The sequence below is a fragment of the Panthera leo genome, chromosome E2 (assembly GCF_018350215.1).
Source record: "Panthera leo isolate Ple1 chromosome E2, P.leo_Ple1_pat1.1, whole genome shotgun sequence".
Taxonomy (NCBI): Eukaryota; Metazoa; Chordata; class Mammalia; order Carnivora; family Felidae; genus Panthera; species Panthera leo.
This window is the reverse complement of record NC_056693.1, coordinates 10,994,462-11,015,067: the sequence shown is the minus strand read 5'-3', so window position 1 is coordinate 11,015,067 and position 20,606 is coordinate 10,994,462. Positions and strand designations below refer to the sequence as shown.

The 20,606-nt window shown below is 56.9% G+C and overlaps 1 protein-coding gene across 3 annotated transcripts in view; it reads right to left on the bottom strand.

Moving 5' to 3' along the window:
* Window positions 1–153: 153 nt before the first annotated feature.
* The window catches only part of SYMPK (symplekin), a 35,684-nt gene continuing 15,231 nt past the window's right edge, over window positions 154–20,606 (bottom strand). For 2 of the 3 annotated variants that reach the window (XM_042918012.1, XM_042918014.1), the window contains 18 exons: window positions 20,174–20,328; window positions 17,615–17,765; window positions 16,033–16,237; window positions 15,000–15,150; window positions 13,653–13,888; window positions 12,558–12,639; window positions 12,230–12,343; window positions 11,058–11,205; window positions 9,558–9,718; window positions 7,980–8,088; window positions 7,629–7,729; window positions 6,911–7,001; window positions 6,173–6,274; window positions 2,466–2,653; window positions 1,410–1,586; window positions 1,145–1,240; window positions 560–892; window positions 155–389 (listed from right to left, as the gene is read on the bottom strand). In XM_042918012.1, the coding sequence (XP_042773946.1) occupies window positions 255–389; window positions 560–892; window positions 1,145–1,240; window positions 1,410–1,586; window positions 2,466–2,653; window positions 6,173–6,274; window positions 6,911–7,001; window positions 7,629–7,729; window positions 7,980–8,088; window positions 9,558–9,718; window positions 11,058–11,205; window positions 12,230–12,343; window positions 12,558–12,639; window positions 13,653–13,888; window positions 15,000–15,150; window positions 16,033–16,237; window positions 17,615–17,765; window positions 20,174–20,328 (2,735 nt within the window). In that variant the 3' untranslated portion in view covers window positions 155–254. Of the gene's footprint in view, window positions 390–559; window positions 893–1,144; window positions 1,241–1,409; window positions 1,587–2,465; window positions 2,654–6,172; window positions 6,275–6,910; window positions 7,002–7,628; window positions 7,730–7,979; window positions 8,089–9,557; window positions 9,719–11,057; window positions 11,206–12,229; window positions 12,344–12,557; window positions 12,640–13,652; window positions 13,889–14,999; window positions 15,151–16,032; window positions 16,238–17,614; window positions 17,766–20,173; window positions 20,329–20,606 lie in introns of all 3 variants that reach the window. The other variant, XM_042918013.1, reaches the window with a different exon arrangement.

Below are 20,606 nucleotides of genomic sequence, written 5' to 3'. Positions count from 1 at the left end.
CGCCGGGGCCTAGGAGCCGGTTTCCGCGCAGGCGCAGCCCCACGACCGAGGGGCTGCCTGTCCTCCAGCCAGCGGCTGGGCGCGTTCACTAGCTACCGCGCAGTCCCACAGCTGACACGCAGGTAGAGACCAGAGACTGCATCCACGCCCCAGACCCGCGATCTTTTTAATTTTAAAGGCAAAGCCCCGCCGGCTAGGCCCCGCCCTGCCCTCCCCGAGCTCTCTGCCCCACTCCCCTTCCCCACCGAGCCCCGTCAGCTGTTCCCCTTGGTCTCGGGTTCCCCGGATTCCTCGGCGGCGGGGCTGGGGGTCTTCACGGTATCGTCTCCGGCAGGGGTGAGGGTCTGGGGGCTGCGCTCCTCCTTTGAGGTCAACCCGCCTGTTGCCTCCTGGTGACAGAAGGGGGAGTGGGTCAAGGACAGTGTGATCCTACCTCCGAGCCTTCCTTCGGGCTGTACCCTCCCCTCCCCACCCCAACCTTGGGCACTTGGCACACACCCTTCACCCCCGGGGCCCTGATTGTTTTCTTCCCTTGCTGCTTTGAAGTTGTCATCCCTACCTTCGGTAGGGGCCCTTCAAGACTAGAGTCCAGGAGTGCGGCCTCGGTCAGCCCCGAGTCGTCATCCATGCTGATGAAGATGGCGGGGGTCTCACACTCAGGCCCCTCCTCCCGGAAATCTATGGTTTCCTCGGGCTGGGGAGGGCCTGGCCGGGTGGAGGAAGAGGAGGACGAGGAGGAGGACGAGGGGGCTCCCACTCCTCCCGGCTTCAGCTTCTGTTCCTCCTCCAGCTGCCGCTTTAAGGCTTTCTCCTGGGCCAGCCGAAGGCCGATGAGGTCCTGAGGGGGCCGGGGGGCTGGGGCTGGGGCCAGGGCCAGGGGCTCCAGGTCGTCCTGGGGGTTGGGAAGGGCAAAGAGAAGCTCAGGGGAGGGAGGCGGCAGGTCACAGACTGTCAGGGGATGGTGGCAAAGAGCCAGAAGGCACCCTGAGGCAGACGGCAGGGTGGGCACAAGGAGTAAGTACGGGGCAACTGTTCCCCCACCTCCCATCCCTTTCGGCAGGAGCCTCTCCCAGACAGGTGTCTGGGGTGAGGAGAACAGGGTGGGCCTTGATGGCTTGGGGAGTGGGGGGCTGTGGGCCCTCACCTCTTCCAGGGGCCCCGCGGGCACTTCCTTGGCCTCTGGCTCCTGCTTGCCACTGGCCTCCAGGATGGTCATGATGGAGTTGGGGATGTGTGCTTGCTAGGGGAAGAGCAGGTGGGGGGCTCTACGGAGTGCTCGGACTCGAGACCCCAAGCGGACACCCCAGATCCCTGACCCTCTGTGGCAGTGCAGGGCTCCCCTCTCCGCACCCCCATCCACTCCTCCAGGACTGAACCCACGGGGCCACCCATCCCACACCCTGGGGTACCTGGTGGGGGGTGAAGGATCGGACGTGGGCCAGCAGGGGCTCCCGGAGCTCTGGGCACTTGTCAAAGACGGCACCCAGCTGCTGGGGCGGCAACTGCAGGATGACCTGGAAGCTCTGGGGCTTGGTGCGTTGACAGCACTTGATGAAGCCCTCCCACACCTTGGGATACTTCCACACCTGGACGGGGCAGGGAGGGAGCGGTCCTGAGGGGGCATGCAGGTCGCCACCCCCCGAACCAGGAGGGAGACCTGACCGAGATGGGGCCCAAATCCCTACCAGGCAACAGATTGCTCTGGGCTACACGCCCCGCCACCTCTGGCCCTCCAGAAGACCTTGTGACTCTCTTTCTGATCCCAAGCGGCTCATGAGGGCCACTTAGGAAAAGAGGAGAGGGAAACGGGAGTGGCCCTATCAGGCAAGCACCGTCTCATTTCACTTCCACAGCAGCCCTGAGGGGCAACACCGGCCCTGCTAGACAGATGAGGCCCAGGGAGGCGGAGGCACAGGGTACCGTGGGTACCAAGGGGGCAGAGCCGAGATTTGAACCCAGGATCGTCTGAGTCTGCATTTTACCTGTCAGCCAGATGTTGCAAAGTGGCAACCTGTGGGCTGGATCTCGTCTGAGAGCTTATGAGTGGGGTTTGTTACTTACTTCCTCTTGGTATTTCTAAACACCCAGATTTCAAGCTTCTCTTGAAAAACGGGCCCACCTCTCAGCTCTAGTGTGCCTCCTGGCCGGGTGCGGAGCTAGTGGCAAGGGGCACTGCGCCTCTCCTGGGACACGGGCCGGGCCGTGAAGCCTGCCAACTGCTCCTGCCACCCAGTGGCCATCCTGGAGCTGAGTGAGCGCCCCCTGTTGGGCCGTCTCGTCTTGGCCCAGGCCAGGGAGGGCAAAGGGGCTGGCGGGCCTCCTGGAGCGTGCTCTCCTCCCGGCTCCCTCTGGGGGGCGGCAGGCAAGCTGGCGGGGAAAGCCTGGGGTTCTGCCCCCAATGTGTCTCCAGCGTGTCCTGCTGTGGTGTCCTGCCTGCGGGACTGGGGTGGTCAGGGGCGGGTTACCTGCTTCATGATGAGGCGGGACAGGATGTTCATGACGAACCCCCCCAGGCGGGGGTACATGGTCAGAGACTGGATGACGGTCCTCATGAGCAGCATGGGCAGGGGGCTCTGCTCCATCAGCTGCTGCATCACCACGGCCAGCACCTCCGACGTGTACACGTTCCGCTCCGCAAAGCACAGGTTGGTGGCTGCGAGGAGGCGGAAAGTGGGCCTGTCCTCTTTGCCCGCCTGCCCCCTGGGAGGTGGGAGCCCCCCCCCCCCCCCGCCCTGACAGAGCCCCATTATCTGCCCATGTTGAGTGGAGACCTAGCCTTCACTTCCTGAAGCTCCAGGCGAGAGGGACTTCCTCACCCAGCAGGTCCCTGAGGGGATGTACTGTGGCCTGGTCCTTGGAAAGCCTGCGGTCTTGGTCCAAGGTTAAAGACATGTCCAGCTCCTGGGAGCCCCACGCTGGGCGGAGCGGGCAGACCTTGGCCCTTTTTCTCCAGGGACAACCCATGGGAAGGCTGAGGCAGGAAAGACAGGTTGCCAAAGCCTGGGGCCCATTCTGGCTTGCCCTCCCCACCCCCACCAGAGTGGGAAGGCAGCTTTGACTTCCATAAGCGCCCTCATAGGAGAGATGCTCTCCACCAGCAGGCTGGCCTCGGGGCTGCCCACTCCCCATCCTGACCAGGGCATGAGGGTTTGTGCTGGTGCTGGAGGGATACCAGGCCTGGGGCCACGTGGGAGGCACGGTCCACAGAAGAAGGGAGGAAGGAGCAAGAGGAGGAAGCCTGGGCATTCGAAGAGCTCTCCAGCTCCAGACCCAGTGTGGGGCAGGGCTCAAGGAGGGTGGGCACAGTATGGGCATCCATGAAGGCAGGCAGGCTTTGGGGTCTGTTCCCTCAGGAGTGGGTTGTGGCACCCCAAAATCAGGATTGGCAGTGCTCTGATCCATTGTGCTAAGGGGGAGACCCCAGGAACTGCCTCCAAACCCCTTCTTCCCCAAACACCACTTGCCATGTGAGTCTGTCAACCAGGAAGTCTTTATTGAGCCAGAAGAGAGGCCCCCAATCCTTGAGAGGCTAATGGAGAACAGGGGTGGGTGCCTATAAGGAATGAGGGGGCTCCTATAAGGAACAGGGGGAGGACGGAGGCATTACAGGAATGCAGGCAGGAAGGAGACTGGATGGGGACAGGGCAGGTATCTGGGCCAGAGGAGAGTGTAGAAGGGAAGGACAGTGTAGAAGCCAGAGTGAACCTACCAGAAACCAAGAAAGCGCCGCCTCCTCCCTTCCAGGCAGTGGCCGGCTCCTGCCTGCTCTGCCTGAAAGGGTCCACAACCAACCCCCTGTCCTCTCCTCCCCCTCTGCTCCAGTCTCCTCCTGGGCCTCCCACCCAGCCCTCTAATCCACCTTCCATAGCAGCCTGAGGGGTGTTTAAAAAGCTTACTCTGAACCCCATGCCTCCCAGAAATCAAGTCCAATCTCCTACTGTGGGCCTATGAGACACTCTGTGGATGGGGCCCAGGCATGGTTTTCTTAATGCTTCCAGTCTGACCTCTCTCGACCAGGCCCCTTCCCCTAAACCACAAGATCTAATCAGCTTCATGTCTGCAGTTCCAGAACCACACCATGCCAGCGCATCTCTTGGCCTCTGCAAATAGTCTTGCTTTCTCTGGGATCATCATCTCCCCGGCTACCTCACTCCTACTCCTCCTTCTGTGGTTTCAGTTTTGGTGTCCCCTTGGGGCTCCCGTCTCAGCCCTGCTCACTGGGGGTTGTTATTGTCCGGGGATAGACTGTGAGTCCCTGAGGGAGGACCAAGGCTGTATCCATCCCAGCACCACCCAGCAAAGGGCTGAGCAGAGGTGCTCAGCGAGTTTTCTTAATTGCTGCACCGGGCCACCGGGGGCAGGTCCAGTTATAGAAAAACTCACCACAGAAAGAGGGTGGTTTAAAAGGGGTGTGAATGCCATGAAAGAATGCTCATCCCGGGGGGCTCAGTTGATTAAGTGACCGACTTCAGCTCAGGTTCATGATCTCACGGCTTGTGAGTTGGAGCCCCACATCGGGCTCTCTGCCGTCAGCATAGGCCCCGCTTCGGAACCTCTGTCCCCCACCCCTCCCTACCCCTCCCTTGCTCGTGCTCTCCGTCTCTCTCTCTCAAAAATAAGCATTTAAAAAGAGATAAATAAATTTAAAAAGGCTAGGCCTTGAGGATCTCTCCAGGGACCTGGCCACTGTTCACTGGGGCAACCTGCAGCCAGGTGTTCCCCCAGGGACTACATCTGGGTCTGTGAATGGGGTTAGCGGGGGTGGTGGGGTCTGTGAATCCCCTCAAATTGTACGCAAAACTGTGTGAGCGTACCGTCCTTGGGAGTGGGCCCAGAGCTTCCCTGACATCAAAGGGGCGACAGTGTGTAAAAAGGCCACTCCTAGGGGTGCCTGGCTGGCTCAGTCGCAGGAGCATGCGACTCTTCATCTCTGGGTTCTGAGTCTGAGCATCACGCTGGGTGTGGAGATTACTTAAGTAAGTAAATAAATAAACAAACTTAAAAAAAAAATAAATAAAAAGGCCACTTCTGGATGCTCAGCTTCAAGACCCTTTTCGCTAGAGGCCTTAGTGCCTCCTCAGTTGTGGTGTGGGTTTTAAATTTCCGTTAGTTCCTCTCTTGATCTAAAAGATTCTGACTGAACTTGCTGAGGAAGGCTAGGAAACAAGTAGTCTTCTAAGAAGCTGCTTTAGGCCACACGTGAAACTAAGTGGCGAGGGGAAGACCCCCCTCCTTGCTCTTAAAGGAGACGGGTCAAAGGTGTCTTCTGAGGACAGCAGGCGACAGTAAGGGCTCCCACCTCCGTGGGAAAGCACGGCTTCTGGACCAGAAACCTCCCTCGGGGAGGAGCGGGGGTAGTGCTGAGGAGGGCTGAGGGACAGAAGGCTTCCTGGGGAGATGGCCCGAGACCCAGGGTGCACGCACAGGTGGAACTGGCAGAGCCGGATTCCAGCTCGGGTCTACTGGACGTCAGCTCCTGTTATGTTCTACTACACCACTTAGCTGTGTGTGGCCCTGAGCAAGTTACTCAATCTCTCCGGAGCCTCCATTTCCTCGTCTATAACACGGATGTCGGCATACTCACCAGGTAAGGGGCGGTGCGCAGGGGCAGGCAGGCCCGTAGGGCACAGAGGACGCCCGGGCTCAGTGTAAGTGCTCACTAAACGGTGACAGCAGCCATTATGAAACTGCTGATTGTGGTGAGCCGGCCAGCTTGTCCCCAAGCCCCTGCCCTGGAGGCACATTCTCCTGCCTCAACCCGAGCCCAGGAGCCCAGACCGGACTCTGCACCTACTCCTCGTCCAACAAGTGCCCCGGTGCGCTCCATCTGCTCTGCTGGCCACACCTCTGCCCCTGCTCGGCCGAGGGCTCAGCTCCCTTCATTCCTCAGGCCAGGCCTGGGGAGGGAGGGGCTCCCCACCTTTCTTGAGGGCTACTCTGTGCCAGCGCATAGTAGATAAGTCAGTTCCTTGGATGGAGGGAGGGAGGGAGGGAGGAAGGAGAGGAGGAGGGAGGCAAAGGGAGGAGGGCGGGTATCCAGAGCTGAGATGGGGTTGCAGGTGGCACAATCTCCAACTTGGCAGATTCCAGCGGGCACATGTGGGTGACTGAGGTTCTTCCCTGGGTCCACAGCAGCCAGGCCACTTGGGGGGGGATGGGGGGAGCGCCTCACCTTTGATGATGGACTTCATGTCACACTTCACCGAGTCAATGTTGTGCAACGCAATAAGCAGCTCTCCAGGGTTCAGCGGGGACAAGGCCGAGTTCCCTTCACCTGCAGCGGGCGGGGGCGGGAAGGGGAAGGGGAAGGAGACAGTGCGGAAGCCTAAGTGAAGAGCTGTGTCTGTGCTCCCCAGATCAGGGTAGTGGCGGATGAGGATGAGGCGCCCTCTTCTTCGATGGGACTGGGAGGACAGAGGGCTGGAGCAGGGGAAGAAAGACGGACTAAATGCCACCCCTTCTGGGAAGCCCTCCTTCACAGCCTTTATCTTGCTCTCCTCCCCTTGACGGGTTCCTTCCCTCCTTAAGACAACATCTGATGTGGTCCAGCAGTTTCTCTCCCTCCTCCCTGAGCTGTGCACGCAGCAGGGCAGGACCCCAGCACAGCACAGATGTGGGCATTCACTGGACAGGCCGAGCCGGGCCGGGCCGGGCAGTGGGCTTGCTAACAGAGCTCCGAGACGGCGCTGTGGGGAGGCGCCAGGGCAGACGGCACTCTGCCAGTGCTGTGCTGAGGGTCCCAGGCGCTCTTGTGTGTGGGTTTTAAATCTCCGTGTTATGTGTGCACCAGACAGCCTCCACGCCGGCCACGGGGGTGAGGGGAGAGGAGATCATCCTTCAACACCGGGTAGCTTCTCTATCTTGGGGTTCTACTTCATTGCTTTCTGACCACGTCCACGACGTCACCTACCGTGCTGGGTGCCCAGCAGGCGGTTGAAGACCTCTTTCACCACAATGGGGTTGAGTTTGATGAGCTTTGGCAGGGCCTGGATCACTTCTTTCTGCAGGCGGAGGGCAGGGGAGGCGGGTCAGATTGTACCCCCATCCCAAATGCTCACTCTAGGGAAGTGAGGAGGTGCTCTGGCCTCATCATGCCCCGACGCTTCCCTCCTCTTGCTCCCTCTCTCGCCTGGAGCCGAGCTTTGTCTCCAAGTCACTGGGCCTAACTCAGCCCCAGTTCATCGCTCCCCATCTGAGCCCTCCTTGTGTCACATGCCCTGAGGCCCCCTGCAAGCGGACAGTGTGGTCATCATCTCTTTACACACGAGACACTGAGGCTTGCTAGGGCCTCACAGCCTGTCAGGAGTAAGACCCAAGCAGGGGAAGCACATATGTGCTGTGTCTGCAGTTTCATTTAGGCCTGGAGACAGTCTGTGTGTGTGTGTGTGTGTGTGTGTGTGTGTGTGTGTCTGTCACTGCGATCCTCACTTGACAGGAGGAAACCAAAGTGCAGAGAAGGGGGGCTTGCTAAAGGTCACAGAGGATGAAGCAGAGTTGAGACCGACCCCTAGTCTGATGAGCCCTGGGATGGGCTCACAGGCATCTGACTGGTGGTGCCTGCCTCCCCACCATCCCTGCCCTGCCATGTCTTCATCTGTGGGGGCATCCGGGGACACCCTGCTCCGTACCTTCTCCAGTCCATTGAGCACAGGAATGAGGAAGCGGACATCTGGCAATCGCTTGTGGTAGAGATCCCGGACCCGCTTCACCAGCTCCGGGGAGGGCGGGACTGTGGGCAAAAGAAGCAGGAGCACAGACGGGGTGCGGGTGAGCACCGAGGGGAAGGTGAAATGACGGCGGCTGTGTGCGAGGGGAGGGGAGGGCCAACTACATTTCAGAGCGGGAATCTTTGGCCCTCGGTTTTTCAAATGCATTTGGCAATATACCCCGCAGCTCTGATCCTCAGGTCTTGGGAAGGGGAAGTAGGGAGGGTCTAGGGCACGGAGGAAAAGGATGAAAGGTGGGGGTCCTGGGGGCACCTTTGTCCGTGAGGCTGTGCAGACATCGTGTGACCAGTGTCTCTGCCCCCTTGGGACAGTTTTCTACCAGCAGGAGCAGCTCTGGTGAGTTCATGCCCATTCCTCGGATCTATAGGGAGAGAGAGGGAGAGCAGGCTGGGGAAGGAGCTGGGTGATGTGGGGAGGGTGAGGGGGCCCAGGCGTCAGAGGCAGGGTGGCTGGGGGGATGACAGGACTCTGGGGCAAGAACTGGGGACAGAGAGATCTGAAAAGTTCTCATCATCAGAGAAAAAACTATATGAGCTGATGTTAACTGAACTGTGGTAATCATCACTTTGCAACACACAAAAACACACCAAAGCACCATCTGTATTACACCTCATGCTAACACAATGCTCTGCGCCAATTTTACCTCAGTGAACCTGGGGGGGCAAAGAAGCCTTGAAGAACTGGGGGAAATGTGGGGAAGGTGGGGAGGGGGCAGGGCGGCAGCATCCGGGCTGCGTCGACCCCCATCTCACAGGGTACAGACTTGCCGCAGCCCCCATGCCTCCGCCAGTGCCGGCTGCCTAGTCAGCAGGCCCGGCCCTTTCTCCCGGTCACCTCTGACCTAACCCGCCCTCTAATGCCCATCCCGCCCTCTGATTCCTTGGTGAAGACTTTGCAGGCTTTTAAAGGCATCGGTGACTGCCAGTGCCCGGGCGCGGCGGCTGGCTCAGATCGGGGCTCCGTCTGCAGCCCGCCCCACTCCGGAAGCAACGAATGCAGAGAACGTGGCGCCCGGCTTCAAGGGCTCACGCCTTCCTCTGCCAAATGTTCGTAATCATCCGGGAACCAGCAGTCTTTGCCCTCCAGGAGCTCACAGTCTGGTGGGCTCACCGTGAAAACAGGGAGAAGAACCTGCTTCTTCTGAGCAAACCACTATTATCCCCATGCTACAGGTGGGGACACCGCTGAATCTGAGCGGCAGCGATTTGGGAATTAGCATTACTGTACTCCCTCCTTTTGTTTATGTTAGAAATTTTCCATAAAAAAAAAAAAAAAAACACATCAGGGACAGACATATACAAAAAAGTGGTTTCAAATCCAGCGGCAAATTGGAAGGACAGACGCTCTGAATCACTTCTTGGGTGGGTGGCCGAGTGGCTTGGAAGAGAGCAGCAGGAGGGACTTGCGTAACGACAGCTAAAGACTGCCGTAGGCAAGGCAGGGGAAGGCCAGTTCACAAATGATAACAGTGCCACAGCTGTCTGCGTGCATGAGGTCACGTGCAGGTTTGCTGCAGCAGCAAACCTGGGGGACTGAATCATCCTCGCTAATTTTACCGAAGAGGCGTCAGTCTGTTCAGGGGGAAAGTGAGAGGCAGAATGTGAATCCAGGTCTGTCAAACTCCAGGCCGGTAACTGCGGGGCTACCCTCTCGTGCTTTCACTGGCAGCTGGCGCACGTGGGCCACCCCCAAGCTACAGAGCCACTCGGCCCGGAGTGGCGACCACTGGTGCCCAGCACACGCCGAGGTGGGAATACCAAGGGAAGGGCTGGACGTGGGGCTGGGCCCTGCCCGCGAGTGGGCAGAGCCTGGTGAGCTCAGGGGCCTCACCGGCTGTTCGATGACCCTCAGCACCGTCCGCTTGATGTCAGCGATGGCCTCAGTGTACACGGCGGCCAGTTCGTGGATCAGCTTGTGGTTCTGAGGCAGGAGAGCCAGGTAGAGGTACAGACACTGCTTTACTGTCTCCTCGGTCCAGGGCGCTGCCACCTCTGATAGGGCAGGGGGGCGGGGATCAGGGACATTCTCCTCCCAACCACCTCCCGCCCTCAGTGTCTGTCCCTTTTTGGGGGCGGGGGGGGGGGGGGAGGGGAGGGGGCAGCAGGCACAGAAGGGAGGTGGGCCTGGGAAGCAAACTGTTCTAGGGCAGGAAGTCAATCATCAGGGAAACGGGGTGGGACCAGGACTGCTCCCCTTTGAGAAACCTCTGCACCGGAAGTCCCACCTCGTCTCTGACCATCAACCCACCGGGGAGCCAGAGGGATCTTTCCGAAGTGAAGTTCCGACCCTGTCCTTCTCCTGCTCAGCGCTCCCAGGACAAGTCCCCAGCGCCTCACCTTGCTCTACCCGCAGGATGCTGTTTGGGGCAGCTCCTGCCCCTGGGCTCTGGCCATATCCTACTTCTGACAGTCCCTCAGAGCCCCAAGTCACTTTGCACACATCACTCCTTTGCGTGTAACTCTGCTGTCCAACTCCTCTCTCTCTCTCTATCTCATGCTCTGGGCCTCAAGCAACAGTGTCTCTGCTAGTAAGTCCTCAGGGCACCTGGGCTGTGCCAGGGCCCCTATTCTCCCAGAAAGTCCTGTGCTTCCTGTCACAACCTGAACCTTCCAGTTTTTTAAATTTAAGTATGGGCACCTGGATGGCTCAGTCGGTTAAGCATCTGACTCTTGGTTTCAGCTCAGATCATGATGTCATGGTTCATGAGATTGAGCCCCACATCGGGCTCTGCACAGACAGTGCAGAGCCTCCTTGGGACTCTCTCCCCCTCTCTCTGCCCGCCGCCGCCCCCCCCCCCACCCCGACTTATGCTTGTGCTCTCAAAATAAACAAACTTAATTTTTTTTTTTTTTTTTAATTTTAAGTAAGCTCTACGCCCATCGTGGGGCTTAAACTCACAACTCCTAGATCAAGAGTCTCATGCTCCACTGACTGATCTACCCAGGCACCCCTGAACCTTCCAGTTTAATGGTCCAAGGGCCTGGGTCTCCCCATCTGTAATTCTGGGGGACCCAGGGCTTTGCTGAAGGAACAGGCCTGTGATGACCTGTCTGGCCCTTCCCAGAGCACCATCACAGGCTAGCTCTCCTTGTCCTCTGACTCTCAGCCCAACCACTCCCTGCTCCAGGATGCTCTCCCTGACCCCTGGCTGGGGTCAGACGCCCCTCTTCCCGCAGCCCCTAGGCCTGCTCGTTCTGGCTCTTATTGCCTGGCTCTCTTCCCTAGCAGGCTGAACAGCGCTCAGTTTCCATCCGGTTCTATTGCCAGGGCCCAGCCTGGAGCCTGGGGTTCGGTAGGTGCTCAACACGCATCTGATGAGCTGCAGCAAACCTGTGTCCTTGTCGGCTCCAAACAGCACAGATGGCGGGTTGGGGTGGACCAGGAGTTGCAGGTAGTTGAGGGCAAATTTCTCCACATACTCTCGCAGCTGCTCCTTTTCGTACATGCGCTTGATGAACAGCAGGGCCTGGGAACGCACCTGAGACAGTGGGGGCAAGACGGTGGACGGGGGAGACCGCTGTACTGAGCCTGGAAGTACCGGTGGGAAACAAGTCCAAGACCGAGAAAGGCCTCAACTCCCTGAGTCACCTGTGCCCCAGGCTGCTCACTGGCTTGGGAGAGAGGTTTCCTGGCCCGGTCAGGGCCCTGTATCACCTCTCCATCTCCCTGCCCGCCCCCTCTTTTACCATTTCTTGCCTTGCTTGCTACATTCCAACCAGAATGAGCTTTCCTTAGTTCCTCAAAAGTGACAGCATTCTCCCTGGCTTTGAGACTTGGCACTAGAGGTTCCTGCTGCCCAGAATGCCCTGAGGACAGGGACTATTCTTGGGCCCTGCTCTGTGCCCAGCAGTACTGAAAGGCCAAGCCCGAGTCTGCAGTGAGGGTCTGCTGAATGAATGGACACACGACACCAGGAAAGGAATTGAAAAACACTAGATAGAGCAGGGATGAGTCAAGAGCCCTCTCAATCACATGCATGCACACACCTTGTCTCCTCTGTTCAGTTACACCCATCTACTTAGATTCCAGGTCTTGGCTTACCCGCTGCCTCCTCCAGAAGCCTTAGCCCCTGCCCCTGCCTGTCCCCCATCAGGTAGGCCAGGCCCCGCCCCAGGGCTCCCACAGCTGCATTTGCTGCTGTAATGCCACTCGACTCCAAGAGCTCTCTGTGTCCTCCCTGCGTGCTGATAGGCCACACAGCTCCTCTCTTGTCACCTCCCCAACCAGGTCCCAGCACAGCAGCAGGCCTTAAAAGGGGCTCCCCAACGCAGGTGGCGTGAGGAGGGAGAATGGACCCCTCCTGGGAGGGTGTGTATATACGCGTATATATCTACGCGGTTTCGTGCCACCAAAAATCAAAAACTAACCACCACTGACACACTACTGCAGGAAGGGCAACAGGCCCAGACAGGACTTCCAGGGGGAATGTGGAAGAGGCTGGGCAAGTTCCTCAGGACCTGGGAAAGGCTGAGTGTAGCCCAGCTCAGGGTGGCGGGGATCACCTTGTCCTTCTCGTGGGAGCTGAGGTCTAGCAGAACATGCAGGTACTGGAACTGGCGGGACGGGCGCTTGAAGATCAGGTCTCGAAGAGTAGACATGCCCAGGTAAGTGCGACTCTGTGGCAGGAAGGAGGGAAACCGGCAAGGGGGGTTTCTCCCTTGCCTCCCTCCAGATCTAATACTGGGCAAGAAAGGACCTGTCCCCTCACAGAATCCCGACACTAGGTCTAGGCCATGTGCCTCCGCTCTTCAGGTCCCCGTCCCTCCCAGGGTTCCTGCATGCATCTATCTAGGTGCTAGGGGCCGAGGGAGATGTGCCGCCTGTCCTCACCTCATCCTCACAGTACTTGCGAATCACCTCCAGGGCGCTCTCAGTGATCAGCGGTGCCTCTAGCACAACCTTCGTGAAGATCCTGCCAGAGAGGAAGGGAGGGGGAGTGGCTGCAGACAAGCTTCCCAGTCCTGCTGGAGCTGAGCCGGCAGGGCTGCTCCTCACATACAGCTTGTTCAACCCCCTGGTTACAGAGTTTTGGAGGTAAACGGAGCAGGATTCAAAAGCTGCCGGCTGGGTGACTTACCTCTCTGAAACTCGGTTTCTCCCCTCTGTCAAACAAGGATTTCTAACGTTACTCATTTACTACAGTAATGGAAGGGAATGATGGGGAGTGGGGAGGGGTACTGCCTTTCAGATGTGGTGGCCAAAAGTGGCTGCTTTGAAGTGACCCTGATTTGACACTGGGGGTGGGGGTGGGGAGAAAGAGCCAGCCATGCAAAGACTTGGGGGATAGCATTCCAGGTACAGAAGCAGGAACCGCTAAGCCCTGCACTTGGCATGTTCAAAGATCAGAAACAGAAGGCCAGTGTAGCTAAGGTTTGGGGGCCGTGAGGAAGAGGGCAGAAAAAGAAGGTAAAGAGGTTGGTAGGAACTGGATCACGCAGGTCTCATAGGGCATAGAAAAAAGGCTGCACTTTATCCCAAGAACAACGGAGAATCATGGAGGGTGTTAGTGGGTAAATAACAAGATAGTATTTACATTATAAAATGTCACCCAGGCCGCTGTGTGGAGAATGGATAGATAAGCAGGAGGTCGAGGACAAGGAGGAAGCTACAGAAGCAATTCAGGCGAGAGACGGGGCTGGAGAGGTCAACCTGCGATACAAGCCCACGAGGCAGGCGCTGTTATTTATGAAAATGGAGGCCCAGAGGGGGAGTGACACCGATCACTTAGACGGCAAGCAGCAGAGCCGGGAACAAGCCCGGGGAGTGTGCCCCAGAGCCCACACTGCATCTGCCTCGTATGTGCCTCCAGAAGGTAAGGAGACAAGGGAGTCTCGGGATGGACACACGGACTTGGGTGGTAAAGAGGGAGGTGATCAGAAACCAGAAAAGGCAGGACACAGGAGAGCGCAGGGCTGTCTCCCTCACCCATCCTTCTGGTCTGGCTTCTCCTGCAGGCCGGAGAGCAGGCGGATAAGGCAGTCCTCGTACTTGTCCAGGGTGCCCGAGGCACCAGCTGCCAGGTAGGCATTGTACTCCTGGTAGAGCCAAGCGAAGGCCAAGTCCAGGCGGGCCCGCACATCCTCCAGGATGAAGGACAAGACCTCGGCCTTCAGGCCCGAGTCAAACTGTGTCACCAGACTGGCCAGGATCTTTATGCGCACCTGACAGGAGAGCGGGTGTATGTGTTGGCGTGCGGGTGGGCGATCCCAGATACCTTGTGATCGTGTCTTGTGACTCTTCCTGCTCAGGGATGCCCGGTGCAGGCCCAGCGTTAAGTGAGGAAGGCCAGCTGAAGAACCTCATACCCCCATAGGTCTCATTTGTGCGGGAGGAAAAACAAGGCAGGGGTGGGGGTGGGGGGGATCAACCATCATAGAATAAAACTGAGTTTGTAAAAGTAGTATCTTACATACTTAAGAAAACAGAAAGAGATCCTAAAGGCTTCCCTTAATTTGTACATGGTCACCTCTGAGGACGGGAGACTGGAGGCAGGTCGGGGAGTCAGGGAAGACTGACATGGTACCTCTATGGCCCGGAAATTTTTTGTTTTTAACAGAGAAGGTACTCTTACATACTTCTTGGTTATTTAAAATTAAACTTAAAGAGGGGCGCCTGGGTGGCTCAGTCGGTTGAGCGTCCCGACTTCGGCTCAGGTCACGATCTCACGGTCCGTGAGTTCGAGCCCCGCGTCGGGCTCTGGGCTGATGGCTCGGAGCCTGGAGCCTGCTTCCGATTCTGTGTCTCCCTCTCTCTCTGCCCCTCCCCCGTTCATGCTCTGTCTCTCTCTGTCTCAAAGATGGATAAACGTTAAAAAATAAATAAATAAAAAAAATAAAAAAAATAAAATAAAATAAAATTAAATTAAACTTAAAGAAATGGGAAAAAAGTCGCCTGGCTGAGGTTACAACGCCAGCAAGTGGCAGAATCAGCACTTACACCAGGTCTGTCTGAATCTAAGAGTAACAACACTATTAACCACCAGGAAGAAAGCACACGGCGGCAGCCCTCACTTGCAGGGCTCTCCGCGCAGCCACCCGGTGCTGGGCGAGAGCCGTGCGCGTCCGTGCGTTTCTTCCTCATCACTGGTGCGGCTGCTGCCGCCACCTCCACCTTAAGGAGGGGGACAGAAGCGAGGCACGGAGGGCTGGCGGGCAGCACAGGTGGGACCCGAAGCCAGGGAGGTTTGGGTCTAAGGCTGTGTCTTTCTCGGGATATGAGGCGAGCTGGTGAGGGGAGGGCTGGGAAGAATGGGCTGGGGGGACCGGGGCACACCTGGGCCGCCCCGCTGCAGGCCACGGCCTTCTCTGCCCGGAGGATCCGCTTCACGGCGCCCAGCTTCATAGCCTCAACCTGGGCGTCGGTCAGGGGCTTGAGCACATCGCTCAGACGGAAGATTTTCTTGCGCCCACCAGCGCCCGCCAGCCTACATGGGGGAGCAGGAACAGGGACACGGTGACTCAAACGGCCTTTCTGGAGCAGAGGCCCACCAGGGGCCATACGGAGACCACCCTCCCCGTCCCAGCCCTCACCGCGCCGCCCCTCTAACTCTCCCGTGACTCAGCCACGGCAGGGCGCAGGGGAAGGAGAAAGGAGGAGGGTGCCATTTTGTCTTTGTAAAGCGTGTAAAGGAAATGCTTATAGGAGGAGGCAAGGTGGGAGTGCAGATCTGAACGAGGCAAGGGGACAGGACGCACAAATACCTGGAGGATGAGCTTTCTAGGTAGAGAGAACAGAAAGTGCCGAGGCTGGAAGCTTCCAGTGGGGACCTACCTGCCTGGCTGTTCAAGAGGCAGGTGTGACTGCAGGAGGGAGTGAGGGGAAGGGAGGGCTGGGAGGGAGGACCAGGCACGGCCCAGGAAGCAAATCATGGTTGGGATGGGCAGGGACTGGTTGGATTTTGTGGTCTGTAAGGGGGATGACAATGAGGAGGAGAACAACGAACAGCAGCACTTCCTACCTGTTAGGAATCAGGCTAAATACTTTCTATCAAATTCATTTCCAACCTCAAGAGTTACCTCATTGAATGATCAAACTATCACCGTGAACCCACCTAATTCTCCCTTGATCCTTAGAGAGAGAGATACTACCATCCCAACTTTAGACCTAAGTAAGGGGGCATTTTTATGTAAAAGAAAATGACAGGTAAGGCTTGGTGGCCATGGCATTGACTCTGGGATCAGACAGATCCTCCTCCAGCCCCGCCAGTTTATCCGTCTCTGTCTCTAACACATGCACACACACAGGTGCACGCGCACACCAAGGACCAGGCCCTCGGTCCTGCACCTGCACCTACCGGGGAACTCACCGGGGCTGTGTGACAGGGATGATGGGCTCTGGCCTCCTCTTGGCCTGGGGCGCCTCCTCCTCCAGAGCAGACATGGAGCTCAGGGAGCCCACCACTGAGATGGCCTGGCCCTGGGCCGACAGGCGTCGCTTAATCAGGACACTCTCTGGCTTCACCACCTTTTCCTCCTTGGGCTCCTCCTTGCACTGTTTGGTCTGCTCCACACCTGAGAGGGAGGTAAGCAAACGGGCCCCAGGACTGTCACGCCCACCTGCTCCCATCCAAGGACCTCCCGTGCGCTGGGCTCTATCTTAAGGCTTGTATACACAAAAGTCGTGTAAATCTGCAAAACACCATTCTGGAACAGGCACGCTTTTCATGCCCGTTTGGCAATACAACCAAGGCTCAAACTAGAAATGCCATTTACTGCTGGTGAGAGTATCAAATGGCACAGCCCCGGTGGAACACTGATGGGCACCGTGTAATAACCCCGAACATACCCTAACCTATGACCCGACAATTCCACCCCTTAGTGTATATACTCAAGGAAAATGAGGGCGTGTGTATACCAAAACACTTACACACACCAACTACACTCAAGCACACAAAAAAGACCCAACCACCCCCGCAAACCCAACCAACCGGCCAAAAACACTCGCACACATTTGTACAGCTTCACTCGCAGCGGTCAAAAACCGGACACAAGCCACAGGCCCATAAACAAATGATGGCCTAGTCACAGAAGCAAATACTATTCAGCAATACAAATAAACCACTGGGTCACATGAAAACATGGACACATCTCAAAAACTTATGTCGAGCAGGAGCCAGACTCTCTATGATCCCATTTTATACAAAATTCAGGACTAGGAAAAATTAATCCATGGAGACAGGAATCAGAAGAGCGGTCATCTGGGGCACCCGGGTGGCACAGCCGGTCGAGCGTCCGACTCTTGATCTTGGCTCAGGTCATGATCTCAGGAGTCGGGAGTTCGAGCCCCACAACAGGCTCTGCACTGACAGCGCGGAGCCTGCTTGGGATTCTGTCTCTCCCTCTCTCTCTGCCCCTCCCCTGCTTGTGCTCTCAAATAAATAAACTTAAAAAAAAAAAAAAAAAAAATGGTGATCATCTCAGGAAGTGGGATGCCGTGAGTGCGACTGGTAGGAGCAAGAAGGAATGTTCTGGAGTGGTGGAAATGGTCTATATCTCTGTCTGGATGGTGACTACGTTGGTGTGCTCTCTTTACGAAAATTCTGTACTAAGAGTTGTGTCTCTCTACGTAATATATAGCTCAAAAGTACTGTTAATGTAGGAAAACACCTGAATCTCAGAGAGGTTAAGTAACTTGACCAAAGTTATACAGCTATTAAGTGGCTGAGGCGGTCTGGTTCGACACAGACCTCACACCAAGGTCTGTTGGATTCAAAGCCCAGGGACTGAAAATATCAAGCACTCGAGGTATCCGGGGGACTTGTAATTATTTACCCCTAACATCTCCCGTGAGTGTCATCTGTACCACCAGGAAGAGGTGCTCCTCCAGTAAGCAGAAGCCAGCGGCCAGGGGGCCGACCCCTGGCCAGGTCAGCTCCATGTGGCACTCACCTGGCCCCAGTCCCGCAGCCGTCATCTGTGTGGCCATGAGCCGAGCCAGGTGCTTGATCTGGGCTTCGGTGCCTGCTGACTCCACGGGGGTATAGATGGCTTGGAAGGAGGCGGGCATGGCCTCGGGCAGGTACACCATGCTGATGAGGACCTGCGGGATGCCCAGGGAGAGGAGTCCTTCCTTACTCACTGACTCGACAAACACCCGTTCCAGGCCCAGGCCCAGGCCCAGGCCCAGGCCCAGGCTGGGCAAAGGACGGTGGCTAAGACAGTCCCGGGCCGGGTCTCACGGGGCTCAGACTCCCGGGTAAGTCAGACAGAAAATGAGCAATGCTGCAGCATGGTGCCCGAGAGGGGGAAGTAGAGGGTGCCACGAGACGCTCAGGAGGGCCAGGGGCAGCTTTGGCTCCCCGGGGAAGTGGCACCTAGACTGAGATCTGAGAGGAGGGCAAGCTTCAGACTGGCATACTGTGACATCTCACAGTGGGAGGGGGTGTGTATTCCGGGTATAGGAACAGCATGGGGGCGCTAAGGAGCAGCAGAATCCTGCCAAGAGCCTGGAAGTTCTGTGAAGAGTGTCCTGTGAACCAGAAATTGACTTTAAAAAAAATCCATTGGGGAGCCTGGGTGGCTCAGATGATTAAACATCCCACTCTAGATTTCAGCTCAGGTCATGATCTCATGGTATGTGAGTTCGAGCCCCACATCAGGCTCTCCGCTGACAGCACAGAACCTGCTTGGGATTCTCCATCTCCCTCTCTCTCTGCCCATCACCCATGTACGCATGATCTCTCCCTCTCTCTCTCTCAAAAACAAATAAATGTGAAAAAATGGCTTAAAAAGAAATCCATATCCTAACGGGAGCTTGTCTATTTTGGTCAGGAGCTGGTGACAGAAAGTAATTTGAAAATCCCTACATGCTTAGAGGTTTAAATATATACCTGAAATAATAAAATAATTAGAACAGAGAGATACTAAAATAACTACAAATCAAAATGTGTGGGATGCAGCTAAAATGGTACTTGGAAAATCAAATCCTTAAATGCTTATGGTGGGGGCGGGGGGGGGGGGTGGGGGGAGGGAGGGAGGGGGCGGGGAGGGCTGGCCGGGGGTAAGACAGTTGAAAACTTATAAGCCAAGCATTTAACTTAAAACTGGGGGATAAGATATTCAAGGAAAGAAATAAAGACAACAGAAATAAAACAGAAAAGGTTACACAAGAGTATAAACAAAACTTCAGAGCCAGTTCTTTGAAAGGCAAACCTATGGCAAGACTGAATGATAACAAAAAGAGTAAGAAGACAATATTAGAAACCAAAACGCTGCACATTACTAACAAACGGCAGTTGTTACAAAAGTAAAAGAATCTTGTGAAGAGCTTTCAGCCAATAATTTTAAAAGGACAATTTCCCAGGATGTGAAGAGGACAGATGAGGTACACCGACTGAACACTGAATGGAAGCATAACCAGGCAGGGCCTGAGGCAAGCTGCATTCAAATTTTATCTGGAAGGAAATGGAGAGCCATGGCAGGGGTTGGAGCAGGGGAGCCAGGGGAACGGCAGGCGCGGTACTTGGGGAAGATGTCTCTGGCTGCCACACGGAGAGTGGAAGCCAGAGCCAAGGAGCAGGCGGGTGGTGCCTGGGCCATGCAGGGGCCCGTGGCGGGGGTTGGGGGATGGAGAACAAGGGGAAGGACTGGAGGAAAGGCAAAGAGCTTAACTCCCAGGTTTGTGGGTTGGGAACTGGGAGGCTGGTGTGCCAAGAACACAGAGAGGGCTGTGGGCCTGGAGAAGAACATACGGAGAAATTCTGCAAGTTTACTTCTGACATAATGAGTCTGCGGGGCCTGTGGAACATCTGAGGGGAGAACGATGCATGATGTAGACACGTCTCCAGGCCTGGAGCTCACCAAAGAGATCTGAGCGCGAGAGAAAACCCCTTCTTGCTACCCTGGTGACAAAAATTCCATTCCATGCACCCAACAACTAAGCCCCCTGGAGCCTCTAGGCAGAGAGCAGGGAAGGACTGCAGGGGAAGAGGCGCTGTCCAGGAGCACCCGATGGACAGGTCTCAGTGCCGCTACAGCCCAGGACTGAGGTGAGACACACACCCCGCCCCCAGCAACTCAAACCAGCGGTTCTTTCAGTGCACAGCAGGGTATCTTCGAGAATCTAAGGAAAACACTGGCCATCCCGCCCCACCAATGCCAATCCCACGCCACTTAGCAAACAGGTCGTGGTGTTCACTCCCCAGTTAATACGACCTCCGTTCAAAGGAGAGGAGAGGGCGAGAGGGGATGAGTTTGGATGGGGACTCAGACTACCCAAAGAGGGACTGCTGGGAGTGGTGACAAGGGACCTCCTAAAGGAGTAAAGACAAGAGGAAAGGTCCATCCAAGGTTGGGAGGGCCCACGGGATCACACCCTCCCGACGGAGAACAGAGGTGTTCTGGGACTCATGCCATCTGGGAGAGGGGGCAGTGTGGAGCGGAAGGGTAGGGAAAGACTAGAAGGCCTTCTTCCCTGCCCCGTGGGAAACGGCTCCCGTCCATCCTCACCAGATTGGCCACGTTGTCAGGTGTCAGCAAAGGCTGCAGGAACTCGGCGGTGATGTCTGTATCCGACTGGCCTGAGATCTGGGCTGAGGCCTTGGAGGTTCCCGATGGGCCCGGCTCCAAGTCCTTGTCCTCATCATCTTCCCCCAGGTTGGGCTCTGGGAGAGGGAAGGAGAGGAGGTGATGGTGCTAGAGTGAGCACCGGGCCCTCCCTCCTCCCAGGGGGCCCCGGGGGTCCCCGCCTCCAGGCAGCCTCGGCAAGTAGGAGCCGTGCGGTGAACACAGACCTCAAAGCACCACAGGACCCTGCAGAATGACCCGCCTCTCTTTAGGCCTCATTCTCCTCATCTGGGAAAGGGGAATAAGCCACACCAGCCCGGCCGATCACACCAAACTCCAAGAAGATGAAAAGGTTAACTAATAATTTCACCGAGCT